Source organism: Alosa sapidissima, chromosome 21 (genome assembly GCF_018492685.1).
Source record: "Alosa sapidissima isolate fAloSap1 chromosome 21, fAloSap1.pri, whole genome shotgun sequence".
NCBI lineage: Eukaryota > Metazoa > Chordata > Actinopteri > Clupeiformes > Clupeidae > Alosa > Alosa sapidissima.
The window spans coordinates 3,101,217-3,113,502 of record NC_055977.1 but is presented as its reverse complement, the minus strand read 5'-3'; the positions used below and the strand labels follow the sequence as shown (position 1 = coordinate 3,113,502).

The 12,286-nt window shown below is 45.1% G+C and overlaps 2 protein-coding genes across 2 annotated transcripts in view; one reads left to right on the top strand and one right to left on the bottom strand.

Annotated features, from left to right (window-relative positions):
• The window catches only part of sync (syncoilin, intermediate filament protein), a 10,689-nt gene extending 6,716 nt beyond the window's left edge, over positions 1-3,973 (top strand). The window contains exons 4-5 of the mRNA XM_042076865.1: positions 2,395-2,519; positions 2,981-3,973. Coding sequence (XP_041932799.1) covers positions 2,395-2,519; positions 2,981-3,071 — 216 coding nt within the window. The 3' untranslated portion in view covers positions 3,072-3,973. The remainder of the gene's footprint in view (positions 1-2,394; positions 2,520-2,980) is intronic.
• A 478-nt stretch (positions 3,974-4,451) lies between these two features.
• On the bottom strand, positions 4,452-11,236 carry rbbp4 (retinoblastoma binding protein 4). The gene is made up of 12 exons (XM_042076890.1): positions 11,080-11,236; positions 10,112-10,259; positions 9,454-9,599; positions 8,728-8,901; positions 8,303-8,418; positions 7,736-7,896; positions 7,247-7,373; positions 6,577-6,654; positions 6,107-6,183; positions 5,923-5,980; positions 5,680-5,790; positions 4,452-5,302 (listed from the first exon to the last, which is right to left on the bottom strand). Exons 1-12 carry the CDS (start codon positions 11,093-11,095, stop codon positions 5,240-5,242), a joined length of 1,275 nt encoding a protein of 424 aa, XP_041932824.1. The 5' UTR covers positions 11,096-11,236; the 3' UTR covers positions 4,452-5,239.
• Between the last annotated feature and the right edge of the window lie 1,050 nt (positions 11,237-12,286).

Here is a 12,286-nt window from a genome sequence, read left to right as displayed (position 1 = left end):
AGCCATTAGAACATACTCCACTACAAAGTACAGAACTAACCACTAGAACAGGGGTCAACAAATGGCGGACCCTGACATGATCCTATCCGGACCCGGACGATAATAGCCTAATTTAGATTTTCACGTACGTAAGATTTTCAAAGCTGCGCTAAATGTTTCGTTGGTTAGGATAACAGCATTTACTTCAGGAGCTTCAGGAACCATCATTTCACTTGCTGCTACTCAGCCAGTGAAATCTGTGAATTCTGATAAAGTCAGTGAGTAAAGTAGCCTACTATGGGGAAGAGACTCACTGATAGCTTGAAACGAGCGAGGAGAGGAGACGGGACGAGAAACAATCAGATGGATATCTAAGTTAACGATAAGTAAGTTATTTTCAAATCATCGATTGCTCAAAGAGGAGAAAACTGAACAGCGAGAACAGAGCTTTATATAACGATACGGGGGCAATACCACGCAAAACTGTCACGTCCGTAACGCCAACTAAATATGGATGTGACAGTTTTGCGCGGAATTGCCCTGGACCTCTTGGACATATTCTGAGACAGGCGATTTTTAAAAGCGCCAATTTGAAGCACCTCTACTAGACAAAGCATATATTTTGAGCAAGCATAGGGTAGGCTAGGCCCATTCAACAGTGAACTGAGACCACAGAATATTTTACGATTTAAGAAGGCAATATGATTGATCCACCACAATCTAGTTAAGCCTACATGCATTCACTGCCCAACAACGTGATGTTCCTGGGTTTCCAGGATTTTGGGACAAGATAAAAAAAACTAAAAAAATTAAATTAAACTTGCTGATTAATGGGTTCAAGGAACCAGCTGTGGAATATCCATCCTTGTCTCAGCTCAAATTTTATTTTAAGTTCACGTTAAGATCTTAAAAATAGCCAAGGCTACTCAGTTTTTCTCCCCAATTACTCTTATCTTGCCTTATTTCTCCTCATTTCGAATGTTGCCTTTTAGGCTACCGTATTTTCCGGACTATAAGTCGCACTGGAGTATAAGTTGCACCAGTCAAAAAATGTGTCATGAAGAGGAAAAAAACATATATATAAATATATATATATGTTGCACCTGAGTCGCAGGACCAGCAAAAATATGAAAAAAAGTGTGACTTATAGTCCGGAAAATACGGTACTTATTTTATTTCACATTAAACATTAGGCCTAGGCCTACAACTAGGCTCCATCCATCCTAATATATATATATATATATATACAACATATATATATATACACACACACATAGGGGCATAGGGGCCCACATACATATATAGCCTAAACACGCACGTTAAACATTATGATGCTCCGGACCTTTGCTTAAGGACATTTTCCATAACTTTGTTTTCCGTAACGAAGATTAATTGAATACCCCTGCACTAGAACATACTCCACTACAAGGTACAGAACTAACCACTAGAACAGAACTAACCACTAGAACATACTCCACTACAAGGTGCAGAACTAGCCACTAGAACATACTCCACTACAAGGTACAGAACTAGCCACTAGAACAGGCTCCACTACAAGGTATAGAACCAACCGCTAACATGGTTAAAGATCAGAGCCTAATCCACTGCCGAGTGGGGTAGTCAGTAAAACTAATAAATAACATGGACTAACCACTAATACGACATGGACTAATACAACATGGACTAACCACTAATACAACATGGACTAATGACTAATACAACATGGACTAACCACTAACCACTAATACAACATGGACTAACCACTAATACAACATGGTCTAATCACTAATACAACATGAACTAACCACTAATATGGACAAATCACTAATACAACCTGAACTAACCACTAATACAACATGGACTAACCACTAATACAAACCACTAATACAACATTAACTAACCGCTAATACAACATGGACTAATACAACATGGACTAACCGCTAATACAACATGGACTAATCACTAATACAACATGGACTAATCACTAATACAACTTTAGAATCTGCTCCACTGCAAGGTGTAGAACTAGATATACAGATAAATATACTTTACTCGTCCCCAAAGGGAACTTAGGTGTTTCAGCAGCCATACAAACACAGCACTCACATAAACAGTACACATAATCCACAAGGCACAGCCTCAGGTGGGAACAAAGGAATAGTGGCAATTACTACTCCACTACAAGGAGGGGAGTTAACCAGTAATAACAAACTTACTTTTCTGCCACGATCTCACCTGCTGTGGTGTCTCAGGTGTGTTACCTGCTGTGGTGTCTCAGGTGTGTTACCTGTTGTGGTGTCTCAGGTGTGTTACCTGCTGTGGCGCCCCAGGTGTGTTACCTGTTGTGGTGTCTCAGGTGTATCTCCTGCTGTGGCATCCCAAGTGTGTGACTTGTTGTTTTGTTTTGTTCTCCAGGAGACGGTGCAGCAGCTGGAGGAGAGCAGTCGGCAGCTGAAGATGGAGCTGCAGATGCAGCAGAGGAAGACCAGAGAGATGGAGGCGGTGAAGAACAACCTCTTGAAGCAGCTCTGCCTCTACAGGTGAGGGGGAACACCTGAGTATATATGCTAGCTGCCTCTACAGGTGAGGGGAACACCTGAGTAGAGATGTTAGCTGCCTCTACAGGTGAGGGAGAACACCTGAATAGAGATGTTACCTGGCTGCCGCTAGTGACGGGAACATCTGAGTAGAGATATTAGCTGCCGCTTCAGGTGAGTTAGTGGTGAGGGGGAACATCTGAGAAGATGTTAGCTGCCTCTACACTGAGAAGAGATGTTAGCTGCCACTTCAGGTTAGGGGGAACATCTGAGTAGGTGTTAGCTACCTCCATAGGCGAGAGGAACACCTGAGATGTTAGCTGCTTCGACAGGTAAAGGAAACACCTGTATAGAAATGCCACCTGCCTCTACAGTGAGGGCAGCCATTTGTGTAGCGTAATAAGTAGTATCCTGTAAGATCTCTACCTGCAGTCTCATGCTGTCGTGTGTGTGTGTGTGTCCAGAGCCAGCCCAGAGAACCATGAAGAGGTGAAGCCACCAGCTCTCGGAGACCACAGCAACCAGCAGCCCTCTATGGTGGAGGTGCAGACCTGAGACAAGTCAATGTGTGTGTGTGTGTGTGTGTGTGTGGTCGAGGGTGTTATGCGAGTTGGGTGTCATGGGAGAGGGGGTTGAGCATGTGCTGTATGTGTGTGTGTGGGCCGAGTATGTGTGCTTGGAGTGTATGTGTTAAGTATGTGTGTGTGGGGGGAGAATCAGTAAGGTTTGTCAGCATGGAATGGCTTCTTCTCTTACTTCATACCAGAGGCAAAAGCTGCACTGAAATCCACTTGAGCTCTAGCTCCCCCATGTGTGTTGGAGTGTTTGTAGAAAAGGGTTAATCTAAGCCAGGGGTGTCATAGTTACGGCCTGGGGGCCTGGGGGCCAGACCCCCCCCCCCCCCCACAGATATTTTGGGTAAGAAGGGAAAATAAATAATCTACTATGACTGTAATAAGCAATGGCTCAAAGACATACAATAATTAAACTTAGCACTACAAACCACCTACAGGAAGGAAGATTCCGAAAAAGAAACGCGTGGTTTGCTGCGCTAACAATTCCATAATCATGTTGGCGTATACTACTGTACTCTCTGTGATGGTGAAACCCCATCTTCCAAGAGTCTAGTTATGTAAAGAAAGAGCAGCACATGACATCAGCACATGATGAACCTATATGCCTTGTTTGCTCTTAAGTGGGTGCAGTAAACGAGTACAGGAAACAACAACATACCATAATAATGACCCCACAAGGTCTCATTCCAACAAATCCGGCCCACTGCCTAATATGAGTCGGACGGACACCCCTGTTCTAAGCACAGCTCTCAGAATGTAGATGTCACTGTTTACTTTTAGAACCTGGAGTGACTGCTATGTAGTACACTGAATATTCTAGAACAAGCTGCTCCTCTTGAGTGGGTTGAAATAATCAGGCTTTAATAAAGACTTTGAACAAACTGTGCGAGTGACTGTGTGCCTTTACTATGGAGCTCAGATGAGACTTGGGGCCATATATGGCCATTGCTATGGTACATCTAAACAAGCGGAGAGGGTGATGAGACTCAAGACCGGCTGAGTGCTGTACCTCTACAAGCAGAAGAGCCGCTCTTCAGACCTCCTTCAGTCACCTGAACATAAACAGCTGTGGCGCTTTAGGACGACACACAGAGCCGTTAATCAGATGAGTCACGTCTTCCAGAGAATAACCACGCTCGACCAAGCCTCAATGAAAACAATTTATTCTTAATGTACAACTGACTTGACAGAGAGAAGAGAAACACAGAAAAAAAAATGTCACAAATGTATCACAATATTAAAAAGACAACAAACAAAACCACTGGGACAAGTACTTAAAAAAAGAAGTAGAAAAGTCATTGCTGAGAGAGAGAGAGAGAGAGAGAGAGAGAGAGAGAGAGAGGAGAGAGAGAGAGAGAGAGAGAGAGAGAGAGAGAGAGAGAGAGAGAGAGAGAGATGCTGGTGGTATACATGTCAAGATGAAGCGAGACAAATGCGATGGAAGAGAGTACATCTGCCCTCCTCCTCTCCTGCCTGGGCCTGAGCTGCTAGCATTAGCAACTGCTCTTCTTTAACAGCTAGCCGCTAGCATCAGCAACTGCTCGTCTTTACCAGCTAGCCGCTAGCATTAGCAAGTGCTCTTCTTTACCAGCTAGCCGCTAGCATTAGCAACTGCTCATCTTCACCTGCTAGCTGTTAGCATTAGCAACGGCCTCCTTCACCCTCTAGCCGCTAGCATTAGCAACTGCTCAATTTATCAGCTAGATGCTAGCTTTAGAATCTGCTCACTTTTACCAGCTAGCTGCTAGCATTAGCATCTGCTCATCTTTATCAGCTGAGGGTGGGGGAACAAGCCAAGCTGGGAAATCAACAGCACACACAGAAGGCCAAGCACACTAATCAGGGCACTGCACACTACCTCACCTGATAATGGGGGTGGGGACAAACCAATCCGTTTAGAAAAATACTTTTTTTACATATTACAAAACACCTGGGGCTTTCTTTGAGGTGAGAAATCTGCCGCAGTATTTAGTGAGCCGGAGTTTTTAACTCTTTCTCTCAGGGGAAAGGGGTGTGTAGACCTTCTAGCCTGGGGGTTGGGTGGTGGGGTGGGGTGGGGGTGTGGCCATGGGGTAGGGGGTGCGGTCATGAGATGGGCAGGTTGGGTGATTGTGTTTTGGGGGCGGGGGCAATGGTTCTGCAGCTTCCTCAACCCTGGACCTCCGCGTCGGCTGCGCCCTCTGGATCCTCATCGTTGTAGATGTTCTCCGCCTGCAAGAGAAGAGGGTTCTGGTGAGCTGCGGTTCTGGAACAGTTATTTAACAGAGCGGGAGAGATCACAACGGAATAGATCACAAGCAGCACTAGAATTAAGGGCTTCTGAAAGAGCAAGGTGTGTGGATGTGCAATTAATGTGTGTGTGTGTGTGGATGATTAGAGTATGGTTGTGTGTGCAGTTGTCTAGTGTGTTGTGTGTGTGTTTGTGGTAGGATGTGCCTAATCTCGGCACAGAATAGCTGTTATTTTTTACCATCTGCAAAGGGAGTTTATCTATGTCTTTGGTATGTGCGTAGATGAGTGTATGAGTGTGTGGTTATTTAAGAGTGTAGTTGAATGGTGTGTGTGTGTGTGTGTTGTAGTTAGTTTACCATCTGCCAGACTTGCATGATGTTGTCCTCGGACACAGAGCAGATGACCCAGGGCTCATTGGGGTTCCAGGAGAAGTCTGAGATCTTGGCTGTGTGGCCGCCATGGATGAACTGAGGAAAGAGACAGGACATGAGCAACACACACACACACAGTCTTACACAACCAGGGCAGCAATTGGTGGGTGGGGGGAGTGATTAAAAGAGGGTGTGTGTGTGTGTGTGTGGGGGGAGATGAAGACACACCAGCAGCTCGGGAGGACCATCCTCAGCATCTTCAGGCGACTGCTCCTCTCCAATTTTACTGAAAAAAAATAATACATTTATGAGAACCGGACACACACACACACACACACACACACACACACACACACACACACACACACACACACTCTCTCTTGCGTTCCAACAGGAAGTAAGCATGTCCTACCTGAGATCCCAGACATTGAGTCTTCTGTCTGTCCCGCTGGATGCCAGGATGGTCTCGTTATGGGGTGACCACTGGACCTAAAGGACACACACACACACACACACACACTTAACTGTAACTGGGAATTTACACTGCAAGAAAGACTGGGTTAGTGTATAGGTTCTGTGTAGACTAAATGAGGGCTGAGATTAGGGTTCTGTATGGACTGGGTTAGTGTATAGGTTCTGTGTAGACTGGGTTAGTGTATAGGGTCTGTGTAGACTGGGTGAGGGCTGAGATTAGGGTTCTAATGGACTCGGGAGGGCTCATGAGTGTTCTGGGTCAAGGTTAATGTTCGAGTTCTGGACTGGGTTAGGGTTCTGTGTGGTCTGGGTCAGGGTTCTGGTTCTGTGTGGACTAAGTCAGGGTTCTGGTTCTGAGTGGACTGGGTCAAGAGCGCTGCAGTGTTGTTGCAACTCAGCAGGTCCTACCTGGAAGATCTCGTCCTTGTGCGACTCAAAGGAGTGCAGCTTCAGCTTCAGATTCCTCAGATCCCACAGGGCCACCGTCTGCCGAGACCACACACACACACACACACGTCAATCACAGAGGACCACAAACACACACACGTCAATCACAGAGGACCACAAACACACACGTCAATCACAGAGGACCGCACTTAACACCTCAATCACACAAGGCCAAACACGATTTATTAGTGACAATAAACGAGTAGACAGATCAATAACATGTCTTTATATGCTGGATTTATCATGAACTACCATGCAACTATTTTTTTTTTTTTTTTTTTTTTTAAAGTTGATGCCTGTTTTGTTCATTCATGTCTCGAGAACTATCAAACATTACCTCATTATCAGGGTCAATTAGTGGAAATAGTCCACGTTCTTTTGATATTTGTAGGCATTGGTATGTTCATATCTTTGGTAAGTTCGTATTTTCTGTGTGGCAGTGTGGCAATGGGACCTCTGAACTTTGACCTTTCCTCCCTGTACCAGTGGGACCTCTGAACTTTGACCTTTCCTCCCTGTACCAGTGGGACCTCTGAACTTTGACCTTTCCTCCCTGTATCAGTGTGGCCTCTGAACTTTGACCTTTCGTCCCTGTACCAGTGTGTTGTGCTGCTCAGCTCTGAAATCTGACCTTGTCTGCGGACCCAGTGGCCAGGATGAACTCGCTGTAGGGGTTAAAGGACAGGCAGTTGACCTCAGCAGTGTGGGCGTCCACTGCATGGCTGGGCTTGGACGTGTTATTGGACCGGGTGTCCCAGCTGGGGGTAGACAGAACAGGATCACATGAGAAAGCACACACACACACACACTCTTATCATAGATAACATTTAAGGCTCACATCCACCTAAACAAACCAACAAACACACACACTCTTGTTGTTGATGATGATGCTTCATATCCACGCATGTGTACACACACACACACACACACACACTCTCGCTCTCTCTTATTGTTGATACTTCATATCCACGCATGGGTACACCCACACACGTTGCGTAAGACATTTCATTCTCACACCCATGTGTACACACACACTATAAGCACATAAACACTCTTTAGTTACCAGGCTTAGAGAGAACACCAAATGCGCCACACCACCACACACAGTGCTTGTACATACATCATGAGTTTTTGATCGTCTGCGACGGATCCGAAGAGCGACTCGTGCAACAGGTGCCAGGAGACATCCTCCACCACAGCCGTGTGTCCGGTGAAGATGGTCTTAGCATCCACCACCTTTCCCTCCTTAGGCACCGTACTGATGTCCCACAGACAGATAGTCTAGAGAGAGAGAGAGAGAGAGAGAGAGAGAGAGAGAGAGAGAGAGAGAGAGAGAGAGAGAGAGAGAGAGAGAGAGAGAGAGAGAGAGAGAGAGAGAGAGAGAGAGAGAGAGGAGAAAAAGAGAGGAGAAAGAAAGAAAGAAAGAAAGAGAGAGGAGAAAGAGAGAGGTCAGTTCAACCCGTGGTCTTGTGCTTAGTCTGCATGTTGAACTTCGAGCTTCTCAATGCATCTGGTAAAGCCAATTATTAGCAATGCCGAAGTCACAAGCCACCAGCTTCCAGGGTCAATTTAGCACTAGTGTGTGTGCATCTAACAGGGTCGTCATGAGCCGAGCCACATAGGTTGGGATCAGAGCATGTCTGTGGGACTACGCTGTGTGTGTGTGTGTGTGTGTGTGTGTCCTTACGTGGTCGTCTGAGGCGCTGAGCAGGCAGCCACTGAGGTTGGGGTTCCAGGAGAGGCCGTACCCCTCTTTCTGATGACCCCGCAGGCGCAGGTCAGGGCAGCACTCTCCAGAGGGGTCTGATACACACACACACACACACAATAAGCACTTTCCAGAGAGATCTGACAGTACATATATTTACACAATTATCACAGCAACCACTGGAACTCAAGTGAATGAAGACAAGATGAACTGAGCAAAGAAAAAAAAATGTGTGTGTAACGGGTTTGGAGGGGTGTTTGGTGTAGTCGAAATGTGTGTAACGGGTTTGGAGGGGTGTTTGGTGTAGTCGAAATGTGTGTAACGGGTTTGGAGGGGTGTTTGGTGTAGTCGAAATGTGTGTAACGGGTTTGGAGGGGTGTTTGGTGTAGTCGAAATGTGTGTACCGGGTTTGGAGGGGTGTTTGGTGTAGTCGAAGACGAGCACGTCGCTGGTGGGGGTCTTGGTGGCGATGATGCAGGGGTTCTGGGGCATGTAGCGCGCCCTGTTCACCTCCCCCTCGTGGTTAATCTTAATTTCAATCTCAATCTTCCCACTCACCGAGCCAAAACCACCAAACTCTGCAAGACATCACACAGAGAAGACATGTTACACTCACACATTTTGTATTACATTTATGCACTTAGCAGAGGCTTTTAACCGTAGCGATTTGTGAGGAATAACATTAAAGTGAGGAATAACATTCAAGCTACAATGCAGGAGACCTTAGGTTGCAATTAATACTACATCAATCAATACTATTACCAGAGGATGAGAGTGCAGGCGTTAAAGTACTAGTCAAAGTGTATTCGAAGGAGAAAGTGATAGAAGGACGGAGGTAGAGAAGGGAAGAAGAGAAGACAGAATACAACAGACAGAAGTGTATACATTACACACCAAAGGATGGCACATAGACACCATCGAACAGGACTCGAGACAATGGTGTGGGGGGGGGGGGTGTGTGTGTGCGTGTGTGTGTCATATTGTAGACCAGAAGTCCCACCTCCTTTCTCGCTGTCGTAGTGCGATGCATCAAACTGGGACAAAGGATGGCACATAAGACACCATCGAACAGGTATCGAGACAGAGTGTGTGTGTGTGTCATATGTGTGTGTGTCATATTGTAGACCCACCTCCTTTCTCGCTGTCGTAGTGCGATGCATCAAACTGGGCGTCGTCGTTGGGCAGCTGGACGCTTGCTATGACCAGGTGATTCTGCTCGTCTGAGGTGTGTGTCCCGAGAACCAGACGGTGCACGCTGTAGTCCTTCCCCTCAGGTCTGTGCACACACACACAAAGGGCCACAATGACTGTTTGAGTATACATGCATACAACAAATCACTGACATTTAAACGTTCACATACAGACACATGTTCACATTTAGTGCTCTTGTTGTACCTTCATATCATCTACATGACTGTTGTCTAACACACATACACACACACACACACACACACTCACCATTATTTACATGGCCAGTGCTCATGTAAAATTACTAACAACACTTTCTTGTTCACAACACAACTTTTTACTGCTCTTACTCCACAAATGTCTTTTAAACACCAAATTATACTTTAACTCTGATCCGGAGATACGGAGGCAAGAAACAGTCAAAGTATCCCCAATAAGTCAACTTAGCACTTTCACTTCAGTGACAGTTTTGCCCATCACACCCACTAAGGAAGTAGCTGCCAAACTTCAAAGCGTAACCGGCATTTGCCCTTTACAATCTGGCATGGCATTTGAGAGCCATCTACAGTCGCAAGCATGTAACAAGTGTCTCGGGCTTACCGCGTAACGTCAGGAAGCCACTGTGCAGTCAGGCTGGGCCACTCGAGCGCATGGGTCATCACCAGGTCGTAGAGAAACGGAGTGTTTTTCTTCCAAATTTTATACTCCTCGTTGATGACCCTCTCCTCCACCGCATCATCAAATGCAGCTGCACGCACAAAACGAAGTGATGTTCAGTGCGCCAAGTTAGCTTGACAATTCTTTGACACGTCTTTTTCTTTGAGAGTACTGTTCCCGAAGAAATAGTCTCACTTTAGAGGTATGCTAATTCAATCAATTAAAAGTGAATAAGTATGTAATATTAAAAAGTAATTTGTTACTTTTGATACGAGTGAGGCACCAATTCAGCGCAAGTAGCGTTAGTTGAGTTCACATTAGCCTAGTTAGCTAGCTGGCTAATGAAGCTTCACTGGTCCAGGTCCTACTGTTCAACACATCCTCAACCTGATGCAAGGAACTGATAACACTTAAAACAGCAATTATTCGAAATTAAATTGACAGATAACCATAATCAGACTGTCAAAGAGGCATGTACCCATAGCTACAAGGCTAAAACACCTAGCTATGTTCCACCGAATAGTGCTATTCAATTAATGTTAGCTAGCTGGCTAGTTAGTTTCATTCATTTCAAGCCAAAAGAGTCAACAAGGCTAGCTAACAAGCTAAGATGAGCTAATGGTAACCAAACAGCTAGCGGAATGCAGAAACTGCTTCACGTAAAATGCTCACACAGTTCCAATATTGTAATAAGTTACCATATTTACCCACAAAGTCATAGAAAAGGTGAAAACCATTACAATGTATCGTGCCGGCTTACTAACAATGTGGCGCGATTCGGCCTGCGTAGTAAAGTGACATGGAGTCCGCTGCTGCCTAATCGTTGCATTTAATTGCGGTGTCTAATCGTCTATCCCATTAAAACAATAATTTACGTGGTAATTTTGTGAAACCTTATGGTACAAACTCACCTTCTTTATCCGCCATGGTCACTTAATCTATGAAGTGCGAATGTAGAGATATCCCCTAATCAATAAATAACATTAAAATGCGCAGGATGCTCTTTGTCTTGCAACTACACGCCGTGCACGTTCGCGCCAACTCCGCAGGCTCGCGCCACCAATCAGTGGAGAGCAAACATATGGCGGCACTGCCTTGGTGGAATATGGGTCCTACAGTCCCCCAAATTCTCTCTCACATCGCCATCTTGTGAGCTGGATGCAAAAGCAAAGAATACAGAAGCACCACTTTGGCAAAATATCACTTTGTGTCACTGTTTACAAAATTACTTAAATTATAATTTCAACAATGAAATACGTATGGAATTCTGAATGATCTTTGGCAGGGGCGGAGTGGGATACCAACTAAATATTACCGAGAGATTTCAGACAAACGGGGGCGTGGTGTTGATTCATTCTTTCTATTTTATGGGAAAGATTCTTAAACATGTTGCGGTCGCTCATCTAACATCTTAAGCAGTCTAAATAGCAGCCTACCCATCTCATACGCATTCAATAACCTGTCAGATCATCATAGTTGTTACCACCTTATTACCAGGGTTGTGGGAAGGGCGCAGCCACTTACTATCTTTGAAGATCACAGTAATCAGCCTGGCAGGAATATTTGCGATTAGGCTACCACTCCGCTGCTCTATAGGCCTACTGTACATGTAGGTCTAGACCAGAGCCCGTCTACGAGGTCCTTTGCATTTCCACAAGCACCCCTTTGCCACGCCCGTTCAATAACCTACATCTTATTCAATAGGCTAGGCATTTAAATACAATTATAGCTTTGCTGCTTGGTAAATTCATAAACCCATACAGCATGGGACAAAAATGGCAGTGGCCTAATAGGCTAGTTAGGCTATTTATATAAGGGAACTCTGGCACTGGTTAAGAGATCATAGAAAAGACTAAACATAGGCATTGCTAGTTCATTACAAATATTATAAACCTAGGCATTGCTAGTTCATTGCAAAGATTATTGGATTACTAGATACTATTGGATTGTTGGACTACTTTTTGCACCTTCACCATGACACTCACTCTACCTTACCACGCACACAGAATCACAGGCCCAGTCCCGGCCCTGCCAGTGCCTCATGCTTGATCATCCTTAAGCACACTGGATTTTTTTTATTTAATTTATATAGTATATTTAGTATTTAGTTTTTTAGTT

Coding starts and splice junctions, on each gene's coding strand:
- rbbp4 (XM_042076890.1), bottom strand. Junction 7,374..7,735: donor GACGATCAAAAACTCATGAT/GTATGTACAAGC, acceptor GTCTACCCCCAG/CTGGGACACCCGGTCCAATA. Junction 6,655..7,246: donor CCACTGGGTCCGCAGACAAG/GTCAGATTTCAG, acceptor TGGTCTCGGCAG/ACGGTGGCCCTGTGGGATCT.